General features: G+C 34.4%; 3 protein-coding genes across 3 annotated transcripts; 1 reads left to right on the top strand and 2 right to left on the bottom strand.

The window, feature by feature from the left end:
- Positions 1 to 6,687: 6,687 nt before the first annotated feature.
- Positions 6,688 to 8,333, bottom strand: LOC113778133 (epidermis-specific secreted glycoprotein EP1-like). Its single transcript, XM_027323418.1, has one exon. It carries the CDS (start codon positions 8,271 to 8,273, stop codon positions 6,915 to 6,917), a length of 1,359 nt encoding a protein of 452 aa, XP_027179219.1. The 5' UTR covers positions 8,274 to 8,333; the 3' UTR covers positions 6,688 to 6,914.
- A 2,575-nt stretch (positions 8,334 to 10,908) lies between these two features.
- Positions 10,909 to 13,466, bottom strand: LOC113778631 (annexin D7-like). Its single transcript, XM_027324093.1, has 4 exons — positions 13,369 to 13,466; positions 12,975 to 13,123; positions 12,650 to 12,871; positions 10,909 to 11,554 (listed from the first exon to the last, which is right to left on the bottom strand). The coding sequence occupies exons 1-4, from the start codon at positions 13,436 to 13,438 to the stop codon at positions 11,021 to 11,023; spliced, it is 975 nt and encodes a 324-aa protein (XP_027179894.1). The 5' UTR covers positions 13,439 to 13,466; the 3' UTR covers positions 10,909 to 11,020.
- Positions 13,467 to 17,690: 4,224 nt separating this feature from the next.
- On the top strand, positions 17,691 to 19,083 carry LOC113776755 (putative ETHYLENE INSENSITIVE 3-like 4 protein). The gene is given in 2 exon segments (XM_027321819.1): positions 17,691 to 18,389; positions 18,391 to 19,083. Coding segments are annotated over 2 exon segments (1,392 nt in total).
- Positions 19,084 to 19,731: the final 648 nt, after the last annotated feature.

Genomic DNA, 19,731 nt, shown 5'->3' with positions numbered 1-19,731 from the left:
CGATTCCTGTGGGGAGAAGAAAAACATTTGGGGGTGAGCTATAAGCTCAGCGAGTGAACAGTAAAACGGGTAATCAAATAACTTAACAATAATGTATTTAGATGCTATTATGAGTTAGCGACCAAATGTGCATATAATGCTCCTTGGAGCCAATGAAAATCCTTGTACTTAAAGATCCAACGCTCCCTTAGATCAAGTAACCAGATGAACAGAAATAAGGAGCCATCATGCTCCAAAGAATGCATAGACAGTAGCGGAGCCATTGGTTTTAAGCACAAGATTTTCCCACGAACTCATTGGAGACAAAATGTTATGGCACACACACATACACAATGAGATGCCATCATGTAATCAATCCAAGAATCATTTCAAAATAACTTTTGGAGAAATAGTTGAGGTTCACTCACCAACCACGGCACACGAACCTTTTCCAGCATACATTATTGACTTGCGCAAGTCGGAGCCCTAAATTACAAATAGCATGTCAAAGAAAAGGAATTCTAAACTTAACAAGGTCCTGCCATCTTTTGGCATTTTAATCATAAGTAAAGCTACACTTATCCGACTGAAACGATTCTTATGGCGTTACGAAGCTAAGACATATACCAACATTTTATATGAAGACCTCCCAAGTCAAAACGTACAATTTCAGGGTCAAATATCGAAATCTAGGAGAGGACAGAAAACTGTCCGCAAAACAGGGTCTATAAACAGTCAGGGGCAATTCAGTCATTTCTCAAGCTACAGAGGTCCAAACAATCTGAAATTTTGCAGGCAAGTAGTCAACTCATATATCTACAAGTTTCATGTTTTGAGCAAAAGTTGATTCGGTCTACAGTACAGAGAAAATGACAGTCCAAGTTCAGTCCAGAAACAGGGAAAAACTGAAATTACTCTTCTTGAACCGACCTTTGCATAAGACGATCACTAATCACAATTAAGGGAAATCCCCACTTAACATGAGACTAGTCTATACCAATCATGTACGGGCCAAAACAAGGATGAATTAACTTAAACAAAGTTTAGAAATGTCACTCATATGGAACTTAATCCTCCCAATGCCCAAATCACAAGAATTTCCATAAAATGAATCAAGATCAGTTCAAATTCAAAACAAACACATACTCTCAAAAATTGGGCGGCATAACTCCTAAATATTACACATTTCCAACCTACCAATATTCACCAAATCCGTAACCGTCAACTACAATTGCATATATATTTCACAAGCAATACCATACATTCCATTAAGCCATAATTTCCCTCATTCAAAGCCAATTAAAGGCTTAAAGCCAACCTTGGAAAAATCCCCAATTTGAAACCCTAGAAACCGGAAATTCACTTCACATACGGAAATTTTCCGTAACAACCATAAATAACATACAAGAGCTTCTATTAACACCATTTCCAACCATCAATCCAACACAAATCATAACCATTATATAAAATCAGAGAAATATCCAATAAATCAGAAATTCACCATAATTCCCTTAACCCACAAAATACTCCACAAAATAATACACATGGCCACCACAAATCATTAATTAACCAATACTAAATCAAAAGGAAACTTGTATATCCAACTTACCTCAAATTCAAGAAAACTATCAACATGGAGCACCCCATCCAAATCCAATCCATCAAGAGCCTTAGTCCACCATAGTGAGCCCTTGTATGAAATATTATCCAAAACCATCGGTGAAATCACAAGATTTGGGAGAAAATTGAAGTTGGAAAAATGAAGAGGTTTTCTTTCTCCAAAGGCCTCGGTTGAGCAGCAGCAAAAATGAAGAGCAAAAGCAGCCAAAACAAGATTTTATCAAGCAAAAAGGCTGGTCAAAAGTTGTTGGCCGGCCTGCCACGTCAGAATCCGGCCGGAATCTGGCCGGATTTCCGGCCGGATTCAAGGCAGAGAGCTCCTCCATTTTTTTTCAAAATGGCTGGGCAATCCGGCCAGCTATCCGGCCAGAAACTGGCCGGATTTCCGGCCGGATTTGGCCCCCTTCACATTTCCAAAATTTTTTCTTCTTTTCCAAGTTGAAAAGTTGCGCTCCTCCGCTCGTCCAACAAAAAGATCCATAAAATAAAAACCCTAATTTTCGGGGCGTCACATAACCAATAAAAGATGATTCAGAAATGTGTTAAATAGCAGATATTCTCCAAAAGTACAAGAAAATCTTTTATCTCTTAAAAGTTTTCTCGGCCAGAAATTTCCATTTAGATAGTTCTTGCTTGGGTAAATTCAAGTCATTTGGATTACTATTTTTAGGAGTTTTTGAAAAAAATATACTGTAATAATTTGATAAATATGAGATAAAAAAATAATTAAAAATTATACTTACGAAAAACATAATTTTTTTTTTGTTTGTAAAATATCACAATCCAAACAAAGTTGGCGATGAGCCAAGGCCGTTCGAGTTTAGTCCCATGCAGCATCACTGCAGAGTCTGCATGGTACTCTATCAATATCAGTATGTAGTACTCCCTCCGTCCCACTTTAATAGTCTTGTTTTCCTTTTTCGTCTGTCCCAAATTGTAGTCCACTTTCCCATTAAGAAATGTAGTAATCTTTCAAATTGTTTAAAATACCCTTATTATTAATACATTGTTATTAAATACTAACCCACTACATTGAATACATTGAACTTTTCCAATACTAACCCATTAGCTGTAACTGATATTAATTGGCACTCTTCGTGATTAGCATAAGGGTATTTTAGGAAATTATTAATCTAAATTTATGTTTCCAACCAAATTAATTACACTTTCTTAATCTGTGTGAAAAAAAAAACCAAGACTAACAAAACGGGACGGAGGGAGTAGTAAATTTGTCAGCTTTGGCAGTTGTGCAGCGTTGGAGCTTTTGTTGGAAAATGTGCGCCTTGGTCTTTCCAATAGACCCTCCAAGGCTCCCATAAATCAGGCCTCCTTTGGTCCACTCTTTTGATTTTTTGGATCCCATTTTGTTTTAGTATTATTATTGGCTAAAAAACAAAAAAGTTTTATGTGATAAATTTAATATATAGAAAAACTCTTCATAGTTTTAAAACGTACAAAATGATACCTTATACTTTGAACAAAATTATAAAGATGACGGAATTCGTTAAACTTAACAGGAATAGACGAAATAACAAAAATGTCCTAATATAATTAAGCAAAAGACAGTTCAACAAAATCATTTGTTTTCATTCTATGGAGAGAGAGAGTTGGGGGTTAAGGAGTATAATATATATATTTGTTAAAAATTAGATATAAAAAAAATTTTCCAATAAGTCATTTTTATTAATTTTAACAGATTCCGTCACCTTTATAATTTAATTCGAAATATGATGTATCATTTTATACGTTTTGAAATTATGAGAGGTTTTCTGTATATTAAATTTAATACAATGGACTTTTTTGTTTTTTACCCATTATTATTTGATGGAGAAAAACCAGGGTCATGGCCTTTGGCTTTTGTCTGTGGGTATTGCTGTTGCTGTTGCTTTTTTGCTGGCTGCAATTTGTATTTTGTAGTGGAGGTCACGTAGGTGAGGAGACAACCCCTTCTTTTTCTCTTTATTCTTCTTCTAATTTTTTACAATTATGTTTAAATTTCTTTTTCTACATCCTCCGTTTCTATTGCTGCGTATAAATTTTGATAATAATTTGTTGAAAACTTTTATTTTATGGATAAATATATATAATTTCTTACAAAATATATATAATTTCATAAGTTATTATTAGAAATTAAAATAAATATATTTTATTACAAAATCTAAGTATTTTCTATTTATATGAGCCATTCTTATTATTTAAATGTTATGATATATCAAATGTTGTTAAACAAAAGAACAAAATATTTTTATCAAAGATGAACCGCGCTTAGTTTCTTAAAATAACATATGATAATCTAATACTTTACATAATGAAATAATTATATATAGATTAAGCCTTAAAAAATTCTTAATAAGGATAACCAAGAAAAAAAAAACAATATGTATAGTAAATATGTATCTCTATTTTTTAATATTAATAAGAAAGTTTTGATAAATATATAACTTAATTTAATTATCTTTGATAAAGATAGACTACTTTTAATTTTTGCTAATGATTTAGGATAATTAAATATTTTTATAAGAAAACGACGCTAAATATTTAGTCATAAAAAGAAATATTCAGCATATTATTGTCAAAAATTATATATCATTAAAAAATTCGAAGGAGTAACAAGATCCAAACATAATAAAGAAAAGAAGAAGAAAAGGAAGAAAAATGAAAAGGCTTATAAGACAATTTTTCACAATGAGGGATATAATTATATTGTTTGCTGGTAACATACATATGATTAATAGTAATAAGAAGGCAACTTGTAGATTGGTGAATATAGAAAGTGATTTGCTATTGATGCCTAATTATAGGGAACAATTAGGGATGACAATTGGGGCGGGTGCTTGCGGGAGGCTAATGTGACGGGGCAGGAGAGAAATTTTTCCCCCTGTGTGAAAACAGGGCAGAGGACAGGGGTCCGTCACCTGTTAAAAAAAATTAATATATATGTATATAATTATATATAATATTTAATGTAATAAGTTACAAACTTATAATAATAATAATATTAGTTATATGTATTATATAATGTAGATTAGTATATGTAATATAATTGATATTATCAATTATACTAATAATTATACATGTCTACTAATGAAAATTGTTAATTAGTTATACTAAATTTACTAGTACATTTATACTAAATTCCTAATTACACTTAACACAATAACATTTTTTTCTCAAAAAAATAATGACTTAGTGATTGTATTTGTGTCAAAAGTGAAAACTTGACTATTTTAGTTGTATTTGTTTATCTTGTTGGATTGCATTCAAATAACTTTTGTTTGATTGTTGTTATGGGTTTTAATTGTAAAATTATAATGAATAATAATTTGGTGATGTGTTAATATTTTTGTATGTGATTATTTACTAAAATTTGACTATAGTGAAATTATATGATAAATTTTTATTAACCCCCCTAGAAAAGATGGGGTGGTGGCGGGTGGGGAGGGGGGGGGGGGAATGGAGCGTGGAGCAGGATGAGAGCGGGGAATTAGTGGGTAACAGGGCGGGGGAATTCCTAGGAACAATATGTAATCAAGCCTTTAAATAACTTAAGATAATGACACCACTTCACTTGTTAATTGTTATTCCCTTTTTTTTTCCTCTCACTGTCCTAGTGTCGCGTAAACCAGCATCTCAATATTTCACCTTGCACTTAGCAGTAAGCAAAAGCCTTTTGGTCCGGTGGTCGCTATCAAGCATCGAAGTCTTGGTGGTATTGGATTCAATCCTTGTTTTCTACTTAAATTGCCACTATATATGGCTGCCTTCAGTGGCTTTCTCCTAGGGAGATACACACGTGTGAAAAAGAGTTCATCTACACTAACTATTTAAAAAAATCACAATAAGTGTGTTTGGATAGCCAAATAATGATCACAAACATAATTTCCAACATATTTTTTTATCTGACATTTATCATATCACAAAAATGTTACAGTAATTATTCCAAATAATATTTTAAATAATCTCCCGTCCAAAAATATGTTTAAATGATAGATACGGACATGAAACTCTTAAAAATCAAGAGGTGGGCCATCTTCTTCTATTTTGTAACTATCTATTAGTTGTATGTACGTCGCTTAAAGTACGATTTTTCATATAAAAAAATTAAGACAGACTTTGGGTACTCGATAAGAAGTCTTTAGTGTTAATTTTTTGATAAAGTGTAATTAAGTCTTAAAAGTTTAAATAATCATTATGAATATATATGAACCTTGGTGAAATCAGTTAAACACTGGTACTCATCTGAAAAAATTCAGAGATAGTCAAGGAAAGCAAACAAAGTGGACAGATCCGGATTAATTAATTGGACTCATTTTGCTACCTATAAATATCCAGTCATTCATTGGCTGTTTCGAACTTGTGCAACATTACATAAACACAACAAACAGAGTGGACGAGCCCATTCCAAAATTGTGACGTTATCTTCAACCCATTAATTTGGGCCTACACCTTCTATCTCGGGTGCTTAGAGCCCAAAATGGAAAGGCAGGGAAATCAAGTTCCCTCGCAAATATTAGCTTGTATTCGTATTCCTGTCGGAATTGCAATTTATCTTAATTGGTGCTGTCACTATATTATCTTATGGTCTGAAATCTGATCACAAATCCGCTGATTATGGACGGAAATTCAGCACCAAACCCTTGCTTAGCTAAAGATATCATCATGGAAATCTTCTGTAGAAACTGGTTAAATTTTTTACTATTTGTAAGTTTTGGCGTTACTTTATTATCTCAAATCAAATATTCATCAGATACCATTTTCAACGATCAATAAGTTTAATCCATAATTCCAATGGCCTTAGGACTAAAGAAATCGTCATGTATGGTTCTAGATTTAGTGGAAATTGCTACTGTGGCAGAATTTCATGCGATCAACTGCAAGAATTCGTGAATGCGATCAACTGCTGTTTCCATTCCTTCTTGTTTAGCAGAAGAAGTTTTGTTTAATTTTGTAAAAAAAATTTCAACTTTCTGAAATAGTTTCTTAGAACAATACTCGGCAAGTTTGGATCGTGAAAGATTACAACGATGAAAATTCTTGGACAGAACAATTTGAACTCGGCAAGTTTTAAATTCTTGAGCACAGACAATATTTAGCAAAGAAAACACAACGCTGAAACTCTTAACCAAGACTCTAGTTTCTGAACTACAGCATTGAAGGATCAAACCGTACAGACATTTTTACTCGTGAAGCCTTTATCAAAGAATTGAGAGGCTTCAGAATAACTTGAGAAAGGAAGACTTCTATCCTTATCTTTGGTTGTTATCATGGGTAGGAAGACCTCCATTTATTACTACCTTACAAGGCATGAACATGATTCATGCTCCGATACTGTAAGAAACTTGCATTTGTTTCAGGTCAACAGGGGCTTTAATGTACCCCACATGTGTTGAATTTGCAACTCTAGTCAGGGTCTTCAACTCATAAGCAATCCAGCACCTTGATGTATCTAGGTGATAGAAATACCCCAAGCACTTGCAATCACTGGTGCATTTCTTTGCACAATCATCCTCCTTGATTGGTCCATCTCCTCTTGTATATGTGCTTAGGAAATGGTTGACTCCTTCCAACTTATAGTACTGGAAATCTTTAGCACTGCAAGACGTTAGCTTGGGGGAATCACAATCCTTACTCCAACCCAACAGCCCACTAGGCAATGGACAGGCAACACATTGGCTATCCTCACAAAGCCCAAAATTACCACATCTTGATGGCAGTTGGCATTCTCCACCATCGTCTCTAGTGAACAAAGTGTAGGTCTCCTCCCATGCTCCATAATCCACTTTGGGATAGAACGTGTAGGCCTTCAAACTCCCATCAATTCCCAATCTAAGGTATGTCAAAGTGCTGTTGTATTTGGGCCTTGACAAGATCCGGTTTCCACCACTTGAAGAATTCACTATCTGATACTCGAATGTTATCTCATAAGCAAAAGCTTCCTCTGTCTCCGGATTGCTTGTGAACTTCACGGACTCTAAATTTCCCTTGACAGAAAGCAAAGTGTTTAGATCATAATAGAGCATGGGTCGTGGAGAATTCTTACTTTGGTAGTACAAAGCAAACTTTTTAGGGTCCAACACCAAGCTATATGGCCCATTAATATTCTCCTCTACAGAAGCCCGGCTTACGAGCTTAGTCGGGCCTCCTAGCTTTAGGGCCTGGCCCACTAAGAGGGTGTCGGTCGGCGAATCAAAACTTTGCCAGATAAAATTACCCTTGGAATCATGGAGGACCATGTTTCCGTCAGGCAACAGCTTGAAACCTACCACCCCTTGGTTGGCTGTTCCGGTCTGCCATGCAACGCGGCCATCGGAATCCGCCAACACCAGGTTGCCGTCCTTCCCGAATGTGAGGGTGGCATTCTCTCGGACGGGGTTACCCCGATTCGCCTCCCAAACCCAGCGCATGAGCGACTCTGATCGGACCGTGCCCATACGCAAGGCAAGAGTGTATGCATTGGGAGTGGTGTTATAGAAGCAAAGTTGAAAAGGGGAGTTAAACACATCAAGAACACGATAATCAGCACCATATTCAACAATGTACTCCCCAAATTCACCTTCATTGACATATTGGAAAGTTTCATTGTCAGGAACAGAAGCCTGAGCAAGGAAAGAAAAGGTTGGGATGAAGAAAAGAAGAAATGCTAGTTTGGTGAATGAGCAGTGAAATGATGCCATGTTTTTGTTCGGTAGAATGCAGTGCTGATCCAAAGGCTAATGAAGATTGATACTTATAGGGGAGCAAAAACAACTAAGGTTGTGTTTGGATTGCATTTTTCATGATTTTTCATGGAAAAATTACTGTAGCGATTTGATGTATGTGAGGAAAAAAGGTAATAGGGAAATGTGATTATGAAAAATGACGTAATTTTCCGACGAAAAACCGCAATCCAAACAAGGCCTAATTATTTAAACGTCAATTATGGATTTTGCATTGTTAAATGCAAGTTGGAAACCATTACATGCGCCACGTGGGTCGACGTAGAAATCGAGTCAATGGAGGCTGCTATTGTTTTCCCCAGAAGTATATATATATGTTTTCCTTGCACCCACATTAAGAAAAGAAAAAAAGAAAAGGAGATGCTTATTGCCTTTGGAATTTAGCAAATTTTAGACAAGAAAGAAAATCTTTTGGTTTATATATTTTTATTATACTCCAGGGAACATGCATATTTTATACTTCTGGGAATATGCATATTTTGGTTTATCTTTTGGCTTATGTTTCCTTGAACGTGCTAAATTGGTGTACTTTCTTTCCATTAATGAAATTGTTTTGCTGCCTGAATTTCACTAGAAAAAGAAGGTGATAAAAAAAATTGCTATCAGCCGTTCTTTTGCTCCCTCAAAGCGATAAGGTCTTCGCTGGAAAGTGGGAAATTGGAAATGATTGATGCAATGGTTGGCACATTTTTTCACATATAAAAGCGATTGAAAAGACAACCAAAGCTCATCGCTTAACAACAGACATAAAGCGATAATAATAATAATAAATTAGAAGCAAATCAAAGCTCATGAACGACCTACCCACCAATCTGATCGTATTTATTTATCCAAAGCAATGCAAATACATTACAATTATTTTCACCTTCAAAATAGTTCATGCATTTGTATTTTGATAAGTCTTGGATGAAGAAGCAAATGGCCTAGAACACAAGCTATCATGTACTTTGTACATAACATCTGGTTTTAGTGTGCTTTTGTCTAGTTATTGTATTTCTTAGAGTATTTTGCCATAAAGGGTTGTACTTCCCACAGTAGTTGGTGCCAATGAAGTAAAAAAAAAAAAAAAGCAAAATTCACACAGTAATATAAGTACACACCAAAACATCTATCAACTATAATAAAAATACACAGTCGCACCTTACACAATTTTACCCATCCTTCTGTATCGTAATATCTAACTGCCAAGCGTATATCGCATCTAATAATTGGTTTGAACTGTAGTTAAAAACATATATATATATATATATATATATATATATATATATTTGATTATTGGTGAATAAGTATGAGTCTATAGGGTTGGATTCGATGATAAGATAGAAAAAAATTATACGTAGAAGGTTATAAATTTAAAATCTCCTATTAAATAAAAAGAGAGTACCAGTCTATATAACAGTATTGGTCAAATTGCACAATGAAATAAACTGTTATGTAACACACACAAAAAAAAGATTATGTAATTGTCATCTTTACATTAAGATTAAGAAGTGTTATTAACATTTCCCGTACATAAAACCAGATTAATATCAATTGTGAACACTAAATATCAAATTTTTTCAAATAATATTTCGTTTGCATCATAAATACATTTTTCAACCTATCTTTTTATATTCTCAACCACCTTTTTATCTAACATACATTGCATTACAAAAAGTGTTATAATAATTATTTCAAATTACTCTTTCCAAACAAACCCAAATTAATAAATTTCCTGCGTACACCTGTATCCTAACACCCTGCCTTGAGGCCCAGCAGCCCGGTGGCCAGCCATGCTGAATACCAGAATAATTAAACTGTAGCCGCCGCGGCTTCTAGGAAGTGTTTGATTCCACTCGCCGGTCAAAATTATCCACAGCCACAGGTTGAGTTGATAAGTTGCCATTTTTCTTTTATTTTTTGACCAAAGGATTTTATTAGATTACGACTTTTTTGGGTATCCAATGTTCAAATCACTCAGCGGATAAGGACTTCAGCAGCTGGCTCTTTTCATGGTTACTCTTGGCAGGATTCATGTTGCATTGTCTTATTTCTTGATCGAACATCACCTTTGAGAACAAATAAGGCTAGCTAGCGTGTGCCTTGAATGCATTTCTGCTCCTTCAATGGGGTTTGGGTTTGGTTTTATCATAGCCCAAAATGGGGATGGGTACTGGTCGGCTATTGTTTCATGCACCATTTGATTAATTTGATATACACTCTGTGAGTCAGCTATTTTTTTTAAAAATAATTTATACTAATTTAATTTTATATTTTATATTCTCTCATATTTTTTAAAATGAAATTTTCGTTTTTAACTTTTAAAATATTAATTTTTTGTCAATTACAAATTCAAATCAGTAAAATTTAGTCTCAACTTAAGTTTCGAACTATTTTTTAATCTAAATTTATCACATGACTCGTACGTGATCGTTTTTTATAGGTATAAAAATGTCAGATCCCACATCCATTTTTGTAGAGGTGTAAAAAAAAAAAGTAACCCTATATGGGTAGGTAGTTTATAAGAACAAGAAAAAATGAGTTGCTGATTTGCGTGAATAAAAGATTAGAGAAAATTGGATGGAAACAGATTTCAGTTTTATTACAACTCTGATACACTACTATTGGTTTCACAATCCCCACAAAACCCACCTACGGAAACAACCCTGAAAAAACATAAGAAAAAGAAAGAAAGAAAGAGGAAATAATACCAAGTGGAGAGTTGGTCAAGTATACTTTAGCAAGGCCAGAAGAAATTCTGCCATCAATACATTACTACTATTTCTTTGGCTTCCAGAATCCTTGAACTCCCTTTTAACGAGATTTCCTAGAGACCACCCAGTTTTAGCTGCAAAAACATTGTTTATTTCTTTGATATCATCATCCAATCTCGTGACTACTATTCTAGCCATGACCTCTTTAGTATCACCCCTCTGCATTGCTCCTCTTAGTTGCCTGGAGAAAAACTTTGCAGGAGATTGAATTCCCCTGACCACAAACCTGAGGTCTTTGCCAAAATTTCCACACTTATTGGACTTGAGAAATTTGGAAAATTCATGGCCGTAGAGTTCTTTGTAAGAGAGTAATATGGCTTTGATTTGTTCTGCATTTCTACTGCTGAAAGTGGACATGATGGTCTTCCAGTCAACCGAACTTCCACTCTCCACAGCTTCGTAAAGTGTCTTGGCATCACACATGGCCATGCTGATATCAACTCTGCTTGCACTTTTGTTGCTTGATTTTAGTGCTGCCAGAAGAATCTGAAATACTCCCAAAAAAAATATATGAAAGCGGGTTGTTAGTATTCATGAATTTTTATTCTGCAGGCAAGCATATATTGAAGTTTAAAATTATATGATTAATTGCAAAAAATGCTACTAACTCTATTTCCACCATATTGGAGCAATTAGAGGTGTGGAGCAATTAGAGGAGTATAACACTAATTTTACATTATGACTTAAAATTGACGAGCGAACATTTAGCCAGTGGTAATAGGTTTGACACATATCTAAATTGGTTTCTTTAGATTGGATTTGGTAATAATTATGTGAGCAGTCAATTTTGACTTTAAGATTCAAGCACGTGAACTTTTTTGGGCAAAATTAAGGCAAAAAATGTACTCCTTCTATCACAATATTAGAATTTTTTTTTTGACATCTAACTTTTTATGAAAACATTTTATAATCATCATATCTGGATAAGGTGACTCTGATGAGTTTACACGTATCTTTTGAATTCAAAATTTTTCTCGTTAAATATGTATTTAGATTTTAAAAAGCTACTTTTTTAAATCGTAAAATTAGAAAGTATATTTTAAATTTGAAATAACGAATCTTATTTTGAAACATCAATAAAATGACAACATAACATTTATAATGAGATAGAGGGTATATTTAGAGATTAAAAAAGGTCCGTTCTGAATTTGTGAAGGATTAAGATACATTATTATTTTGCACGTGAGGGATCAGAATTTGACATTAGTAAAATGTGAGGGACGATTGGTGTTGTTGTCCCTTAGTAATAATTGGTTTGAGATATAGAAATTGCAAATTTTTTACTTCACATGGGAGCGATGAGCAGATTTTACACAAATGGGTTTTTTTTACCGTGTTTTATTCTTTTTTTAACATTCCATGACAAATTCCCTAATTTAATTTTTTTTAAAAAAAATTTGGCCGGATAATTGCTGTGCATAATTCTTGTGTTAGTGTGTACATTTGTTACGACGTTCATATCTACCAATGTTGTAAATATTTCTATAATTTTGTCATGCAATTGGAAGGATAAATTGTTGACTAACCAGGTCCTCTCCAACCTAAATCTAGCAGCACTTTTAATAACCTAATGCATAATACCTCTTTGAAGTTGCCAGAAATTTTCTGGGAAACATCTTGCTCAATGTTGGAACCATAACGGTTGCAGTAGGCTTGCTTGATTGAAGAAAGTTGGCTAGAAGATCGAGTGCACAGTAACTCAATCAGAACATTGAGGTTCACCTTATTCCCTCCAAACAATGAATCCCTCGTCAGCTCTGCATCACGCTCTTGTGGCTCATTTATGCGAAGATAAACCATATTCTGCAATTTATAAATAGACAAAAAAAAGATCGAAGAATAAAACATGGCACATACAATATCATTAGCTACCATATTATTAATTTGTACTAGGAAAGATTCTTACAGCAAAAGGATCGTTTCTTCGAACGTTAGATAAAGCATGAAGAATATCTTGGTTATAGACAGCTGAATACGTTTGCCGAATAAGTTCCATTTCTTGCATGGTTCGACTTGTGAGGATCTCCACGAGCTTTCGTTTAAGTGCACAATTGCCTGCAAAGTACGAAACCTTCTTAGTTACATTTTTCTGTTTTTCAATGAAATGAATCCAAGATGAAGCTAGCTATGTCTAGTTAAGGTCTTCCTGCAAGTTAATGTCCGAACGATTGTTCCTCTACAATTGTTAGAGCAATCCCACCATAGATTAGTGGTCTAGAGGGAGTTGACTTGTGTCTTTTACTTTAAAATGTATTAAAAAAAAAGGAGAAAAAAATGGCCAAAGAATGAGACATATATACCAGTGAAAAAAGCATTTAGGCATTCACAGTCCACTTGATACTTCCTACAGCCTTGAAATGAACTTGCCATGATCTAAGAGATTTTTTTGAAGACTAGTAGTGTATTTTCCAAATGTGCTGTTCTCCATTTTGGGAGACCACAATTTATAAGGTGAAGCAAAGGTGGAGATTGACCCTTTGACGTCCCAATCAATTTGTCACAATCCAAGGAATAATATTTACTTTAGTAAAGAAGCCAGTAACCAAAAAAGTGGGAATAATATGATGAAAACTATGAGTAGGTGAAAGAATAAATAATAAAACATATGCTAGAAGCCTCAAAGTTTCAACGGTACGTAGTTTTGTGTATGTTGCTGTTTTTCCACCCACTTTTGCTTTTGATAAATTCCCAGCTGACCTTTTTTGTTTGATGTCAATGGCAAGAATATTTGGCTCTAAGTGCTCAAACACCCACCCATAAAAGGAAAGAATTCAAGGGGGGAAAAAAAATATTGACGACTCTCCTTGATGTCAATCAGCTTTAAGTTTAAGGAACAATAGCCGATCAATGTGACTGCTGTCAAAGTAGTTGCCATCAGGCATTAGATGCTTAATGCTGTTCTGAATTGCCAAGACATTTCTTCCAACCAATGAAAAAAGAAAAGAAAGAAAAATCTGATATTCATGAAGTGCCAGGAAATTTTGGCTGGCCAAGATAATCTCTGTGGCAATTCGAATTTCACAATCAACGTTTTGGCATGTAGATTGGAAGGGGAAGTGTATTGCTGGTTTCTTGTCGTGGAGAAGATCAGCCATTAGACATGGGGTGACTTTCGAGTTGGCCTTCCAAAGTGTTCGAGTCTCAATTAAGCCTTTGAAACTGGAAATCTCGTTTCAGATAAGCCATTCCATCAATTCACGTTTGGCCAATAATTTTAACCAAACTTTAGTAGTAAAGCAAAACTCTAGCAATAATTCAGGGACTTTGAAGAAATTAACCTTCGTCTAGAATGAGCTAAACTATATTCTGATTTGAACTTAAATCCACCAAATTTATACTGGAAGAGATCTGTTCTATCTTTCTTTCTTTTTTTTTAAACTAATTTACATGAGAGATTAATAGTTTCAAGTCCCTAAATAATTGGTAGGATTTGAATTTATCACTGGACCAAACTGTGAATGGATGAAAAGAGCTCATTTGGAATTAAATTTCCAGTTTGGAGTGCTCGATCGGAACTAGTTCATTTTTAAGGGTTGGATCCACACTTTTTTGTCTACTTTAGAGCCCCAAATCAAGACTTATCCCAAGAAATATTGTGGAATAAGATACTACTCGAGACAAGTTTGAAACTCCACGTGTGGAAAAAGGACTTGAGAGTCAAATTAGAAACTGCACAGTTACCTAGTTAATGTTGAGTTTTTTGTCAAAATAGCACTCTATCTAAAAAATATTTCCAATATGATTCACTTTCAAATTTTATTTCCATAATGATGTTATTTTTTCCACCTAATTACCCTGATTGCCATGTAGGATAACAAGAAAGGAAAGCTGTAATCTCGTCTATAGTTTCCAACATGAACTAAAAATTTGAACTTTTTTATTATAAAAACACAAGAAGATTGCGTAACTTTGATAATTTCCTTATAATTATTTAAAATAAATTCTACCATTATTGATCTTGCTATTATTGGTCTCTGCACTTTTTTAAAAATGTATCAAATCTATTTCATATATTTTTTCAAAAATAAATTTGAAAAATACAAAAATTGCAACGAAAATTGTAAGTAACAACAAGAAAAAGTTACAAAAATTTCAAAGTTATCAGATTTGTTTATGTTATGCTTCCTACTCCTTGAAAAGAACTTTTACAAAAAGTAATCATACTGAAATTTTCAAGTCTACCAAATTACTATAGAAGCAATCAAGTAGTATAAAAAGGCAAATGGCATCCTACTACTGGAAAAAGTCATGTTGTAAGGGAAAAAATGACAAAAATAAGATTTTTTAAATTAAATTTTAAAAATGCAATAAAGTTCTCAACATCCATATCTTATGCAAAGAACTAAAAAACAAGATATTCTGAACTGAAAAAACTATCATGGTATAATTACAATAAATTTGCAATCAATAAATGTGTCTCATAATCATTGCCAATTGCAAGCAATTTTGAAATATTTGAACCCACACTCTTGAAACTTCCTTAAGTGTTAGCAAATAGGAAATGAATACAAGAATGTCATTAGGCAATCCACTAATCCTATGTTCAGGCACTTCAATAATGCTAAATTCGAGCACTTCATTGATCCTATCTCCAAAATGGGTAAGTTCTATTTGATCACTGCAAATCATATATAGGGAATGAGGAAAACAAAGAGCTATCACAAGTTAGAAGTTTTTTTTATTGCAACTTGATGTTTTTCATAGCCAGTGATAACATATATCTTGTCCATGAGTTCATGGTATTTTATAACTTACTCGAATGGCTTTTGGAGTAACACCCTCGTAACTAAGACCATGTATGCTAGTTGTCATCCTACCATTACAATAAAAAAATATATAGTAACATTTCTACCAGCCATTGCTACAAAATTCAGCAGCACCACCTACACAAAATTAAAAAAATCATTAATTAAGCAAATATTGTCATGCTATCTAAGACAAGAACTACCAGTATTTGTCAATAATTAGCAAGGTCATCATTTACATGTTATTTATAATACCACTAGATACAAGAACTACTAGTAGATTAGATTGAAATTGAGACTAGTAAATTTCATGCAATGCAAAAGAAATCTACTAATGTAATTAAGATAATGCTCAAGTTGCTCAAAAGTAACACAAACCATCAATTGATGTTGAATAAATGTGCAAAAATATATTAAGTATATGAGATTATTTGGTCATGTGATAGAGGAGCACTACAAATGAACATGATCGTATATGTGGTAGAAATCAAACATATTGAGCGTGAATCTATGTTGTTATGTAGTTTTCCTCTTGGATATTTTATCAAACACACAATATGAGAAATCATTTGTTAAATAATTAGTTTTCAAATTTTTTTTGAAAGCTATAGGAATATTCCAAAAACTACACAATAGAAAAGATAAGGGAATAATCTTCATTTACCTTAAGATTATCAATTCGGGAAGAATATTTTCATCCACGAATACAATATCAGGAATGATAGTGAAGTTTTAGATTCTATTAATATAAATATTGGCTTTTTAGAATTACTTTTGACAAGAAAAAAAATAACTAAAGAAAAAAGTTCAGAGAGAGAATCAGGATAGAGATTAGATAAAAAAGAAAGATAGAGTGTGCCTCTATTTCTATTCTGCCATCCATGCAACCTATGTGGCAAAAAAAGAATTATAAAGATAATAATTTTTAAAATTAGATTACTTTGGGTGTATATTTTAGAAGAAGAGTTATTTTAACAATAGACTCAGTTAATGTCCCTAACAGTAAATCTGGTCTTGCGGACTTCTTGTTGATAATTTCTTGCATGTTGTTCTGTCTTAATTGAAGAAGGGGAAAAAAGAAATCATCTTGTCATCAACAAATGAGCTTCATTGAGCCTAGCCCAATTTTAACTTGGGCTATTGAGCTTGTAGTCCATGGGGTAAAGCCACTACTCAAGTCTTTTCACCCGCTCTGTACATCACCGGCGATGTTACCAGTTTTCATGCGGGGGTTAGATACATACAATAAATGGGTGATTTGCTTTGTCCCTAACCTTGAGAAATAGCTCCAGCATCAAATTTTGGACCCTAAAATTGCTTTTTTTAAAAAAAAATCTTTTTAAAATAAACTGTTTAAATCAGATCAAATAACGTGGCTCAATCTGAATCGCAAATCTGAATCACGTCTACGATTGCCAGCGCAACCGTTCCTGTTTCTTGCAATCATTTCTATATGAATGGAGTTATCCACATTAATCTTGGAAGAGACGGTAGTGATACTTATGAGGCGGACGTTTGAGCTTAGTTAATTGGTCTGAGTAAGCACCAAAACCATGTGTCCCATATATGCATGCAGGCTGAAAATTAACATTGTCGTAGGATACGTTAACACTTGCATCACATTCCTCAATTTCATCAACTGCTCACCTCACTTCCTGAAGTTCTGAAATCAAACTATGTACAAACTTTCCTTTCAAATCTTGGAGAGCCAATTTGTCTTCTACCCCTTCAATTCGTGGCCGACACTGCAACATTAGGTCAGTATTCACCGCCATAGTTCATCAATATTTATGCATCCAGCTAAAACCCTTTTCTCGATACATGCATCTATTTCAATCACACATGTAATTGTTCATTAACTCAAAAATATTTCAAACATGGTAGAGTTTCATGAAGAAGAGGATGATCCTCTCAGCCCAGCAAACGCAGAAATTGATCAAGAGGAAGATGAAGTTGAAGAGATTAGCTATGATGATCTCAAGAAACGGATGTGGAAGGATCGGCTGACGATGGAAAAGCTGAAAAGGATGATGGAAAATGAAAGGCTGCTAGCTGAATCCCAAGCTAAAGAAGATATGTCAAGAAGGAAGAAAATGTCAAGAGCTCAAGATTCAATTCTTAAGTATATGGTGAAGATTATGGAAGTCTGCAATGCTCAAGGGTTTGTTGATGGGATTGTTCCAGAGAAGGGCAAAGCTATGACTGGCTCATCTGACAGTTTGCGCGAATGGTGGAAAGGTAAGGTCAAGTTTGATCAAATGGCTCCAGTTGCCATAGCCGAATTCTTGCCTAAAATTATTCAAGAAGGTGGAGTTGATCCAAATTCGCTTTTGTATCTTCTTCAAGGTATACCAGATACTATTTTAGGCTCACTTCTTTCAGCTCTTATGCAACACTGCGTTCCTCCCCAGCGGCGGTTTCCGTTAGAGAATGGTTTGCCACCGCCGTGGTGGCCTACCGGGAAGGAACTCTGGTGGGGTGATCAGGGGATGGCGCAAGAACAAGGCGCACCACCGTATAAGAAGCCTCATGACCTTAAAAAGGCATGGAAGGTGAGCGTTTTGGCTTCTGTTATATATTAAGCATATGGCTCCAGATTTTAACCGATTGAGGAGGTTGGTGAGGCAGTCTAAATGCTTGCAAGATAAAATGACAGCCAGAGATACTTCTACTTGGTCCAGAATTGTTGATCAAGAGGAAGCCCTTTCGAAATTGACTGAGAAAGCACTGAAGATTTCACCATCCGAGCAAGATGATCAAGAAAAGGAAAAGGAGGAGGGCCTTAATTTGGCAAGTGTAGCAGCAAGTGAGAAAAGGAAGTGCATGTTTGAATGTGAGGTGATTTTGGATAGTTTGCTTGCTTGCCAGAACTCTGATTGTCCACAAAGTAATCTAAGTTCTGGATTTTCAGACAAGAATTCTAGGTCTGAGCATGAAAAAACATGCATTTACCGCAAGAGTGATGGTGAAAAGAATGATGCAGACATTAAATCTCAAGAATCTAATTCATTTCCGGTTGGTCTTTCAATCTACCATCAACCATTTCCTGAAGGACAAGTATTGTTCACAGCAGATCAAGTAATGGTTAATGATGATCATCATGGGGTGACCAGCCAACATGATTGGATGGATACGTATCATGATGAAATTGGACAGCTTCCTTTGGATCATGATGCATATGGAAACATGGACTTAAATTTGATTCCATCAGAAGAAAGTCCAGTTCCACAAGAAAATGCAACTTCGATTTGGGATTTGTCATATCATTAAGTACAAGTGGTCATTTTCAGCTTCTGGTCATATTACAGCCCTGTGCTGCAAGACTTATTTTAGTGTTACACTGTTGGTGTTTCTCTTTCTTTATTACATATTTTGTGTACCTTTTTCTCCTACTTCATAAGTTTCTTGCTTTGTTATTCGCTTTAATCTTTGAAGGTTTGTTTTTACTTGGTCACATATTTGGATGATAAATATTCCCAAGTATCTTTTAATCTATTCTTTACATTGGATCATTGACTATCAACTTATGCTTGTAGGAGTATATCATACGAAGCTTTTGCCTTACAATTTCCCAAGAACCTAAAAATCTACCAGATATTACAATTGAGGTGAGTCATAAAAGCTATGCCTCATAGGTATACAGTCTTCAAAGCCCAATCTTGAGCCTGTGCATGAAAAGCCCTTCCTAAACTTTGCTTGCTTGTTCTTCATCTCCACCTCTACAGCAAATACAGCACATACAGGTCTATGATCTGAAAATCTGGATTCTCCCCGAATATAAGATAACTGCTCAATCCCATCTCCACGCCACAATATTCTATCACACCTGAAGTCCATAAATCTAGAAATCAAGAAAATGCTGATTTGATGTGTCATCAAATTCTTTTATGCCATTATTTGTTTTTAAATGCGAAGGAA

The sequence above is a fragment of the Coffea eugenioides genome, chromosome 7, assembly GCF_003713205.1.
Source record: "Coffea eugenioides isolate CCC68of chromosome 7, Ceug_1.0, whole genome shotgun sequence".
In the NCBI taxonomy this organism is placed as follows: Eukaryota; Viridiplantae; Streptophyta; class Magnoliopsida; order Gentianales; family Rubiaceae; genus Coffea; species Coffea eugenioides.
Note: the sequence above shows the minus strand (reverse complement) of the source record. Positions and strands in the feature narration are given on the sequence as shown.